We start from the raw sequence: 1,821 nt of genomic DNA, 5'->3' as shown, positions 1-1,821 counted from the left end.
GATCCTTCCGCCTCAGCCTCCCAAGTAGCTGGGACTACAGGCACATATAACATTCTTTTTTCATTTAACTAAGACATTATAAACATTGTCCCCAGTCAATTAATACTCTTTTATAAATTTTTTATGATTGCAGAATAGTCCATAATATGGATAAACTAAAACTTATTTTGCCAATTTCCCATTACTGAACATTTCTAGTTGTTCAGTGGTTGGAGTTTTTTGTTTTTTTTTTAAATTGGGCAACACTTCATTCCATAAAATGAAATGAGTGTTCCTGGTTTTTTTTAAACTACATAAATAATGCTTTGATCCTTGCATATACATCTTTAACCACATTTATTTACTTTTTTTTTTTTTGGAGACAGGGTCTCCCTCTGTTGCCTTGGCTAGAGTGCAGTGGTATTCATCATAGCTCCCTGCAACCTCAAATTCCTGGCCTCAAGTGATCTTCTTGTCTCAGCCTCCCAAAGTGCTAGGATTACAGGCATGAGCCACTGTGCCCAATCTTTGCTTACTTCTTCAAAATAACCTCCTAGAATTGCAAGGTCAAAGAGTATGTATTAATTTTTTTCAAGACTTCTATGCATATTGACAAAATGGCCTTTAAAAACACTGTAAAAAATTCTTATTCCCACCAATAATAAATTATTACAGTAAACATGTTAATCAAATGGCTGATTTTTATGTTTGTAAGGAAGGTCTTGATATTTTTTAACAAAGCAAGTTTATCCATAAATAAATACTAATTGCACTGGATTCTGCTTGTCCTAAGATTTCTAGGATGCCTGTTTAACTAAATGTTAAAAGGAGTAATCACTTCAGTTTTACATTTATCAAACCTTATCTCCATCCTCTAATTGCACTAAAAAATCAGACTGAGCTGTTTTGTGTGTCCGTGAAAAATGTGACTTATTAATCTCAATAAACAAATAGTACTTACGACACTTCAATGATTTCAAGATTTGGGATAGGAAAATACCATTACCTTAAAATGATAACATAAATAACCACTACTGCAAAGGAAAAGATTAAAATATATAAGAGATATATCTCTTGCAAAATTTGCCCCCAAACTTGAACTCCCTTTTGTGTCCTTTTTCTACTGTAATTCACAACTAGAAACCAAGCCAGCAGATGGATAATATTTTCATTCATTTTTATCTTTAGCATTTATGTACTCACCTAAATGTCTATAATGGTGATTGTGAGCTTGCAATAAAACCTTTACTCGATCCAACGGGGCAACTGTCGTTTTGGCACAGCATCCAGCAATACCTAAAAAGTTTTTAAAAGGTCAGTTAGAAATTGCATACCATTTCTTTCCAGATGGAAATCATTATTTGTTCAGCCAGCAAACCCTCTGATCTCTAATTTGGTCTCCATGAGTAGAACTGCCCAGCAGCAGGGATATACAGATGATTGGTCCCCATTCCCTGTAACTTAATAATTGAGATGTCAGACTTCAAAATAAGTTTTAGGAGTGTAAATCAGCCCCTAATACCTGATTGAACATTGGGAATCTTGCTAAAATGTGGTTAGGGAGAAAGACACTTGAAGGTATTTACCCAACTGTAAGGTTCTGCTTGAAGTAACCTCCTCTCCTTCTGGATGACTTTTTCATTGAAACAACCAAATTTTACCCATAAAATCAGTCATTCACTTATACATCCAGCAAATACGTATTTGGCCCCTAACCTGTGCCCCTGGGCAGGTGTGTAGATAAAAGGAGAATAAGGTACATACACGGACTTTAACACACATCAGAATCTAGGCCAACCCTACTAGCTTATCAGCACGCTTCTAAAGCAATGATACAAAAAC

The 1,821-nt window shown here is 35.1% G+C and overlaps 1 protein-coding gene across 1 annotated transcript in view; it reads right to left on the bottom strand.

The window, feature by feature from the left end:
- Nucleotides 1-1,821, bottom strand: part of SLC25A16 (solute carrier family 25 (mitochondrial carrier), member 16) — a 49,217-nt gene that overhangs the window by 39,582 nt on the left and 7,814 nt on the right. Inside the window, exon 2 of the mRNA XM_012658520.1 lies at nucleotides 1,183-1,275. Within this exon, the coding sequence (XP_012513974.1) occupies nucleotides 1,183-1,275 (93 nt within the window). The remainder of the gene's footprint in view (nucleotides 1-1,182; nucleotides 1,276-1,821) is intronic.

Source organism: Propithecus coquereli, unplaced genomic scaffold (assembly GCF_000956105.1).
Source record: "Propithecus coquereli isolate 6110/MARCELLA unplaced genomic scaffold, Pcoq_1.0 Scaffold117, whole genome shotgun sequence".
NCBI lineage: Eukaryota > Metazoa > Chordata > Mammalia > Primates > Indriidae > Propithecus > Propithecus coquereli.
Note: the sequence above shows the minus strand (reverse complement) of the source record. Positions and strands in the feature narration are given on the sequence as shown.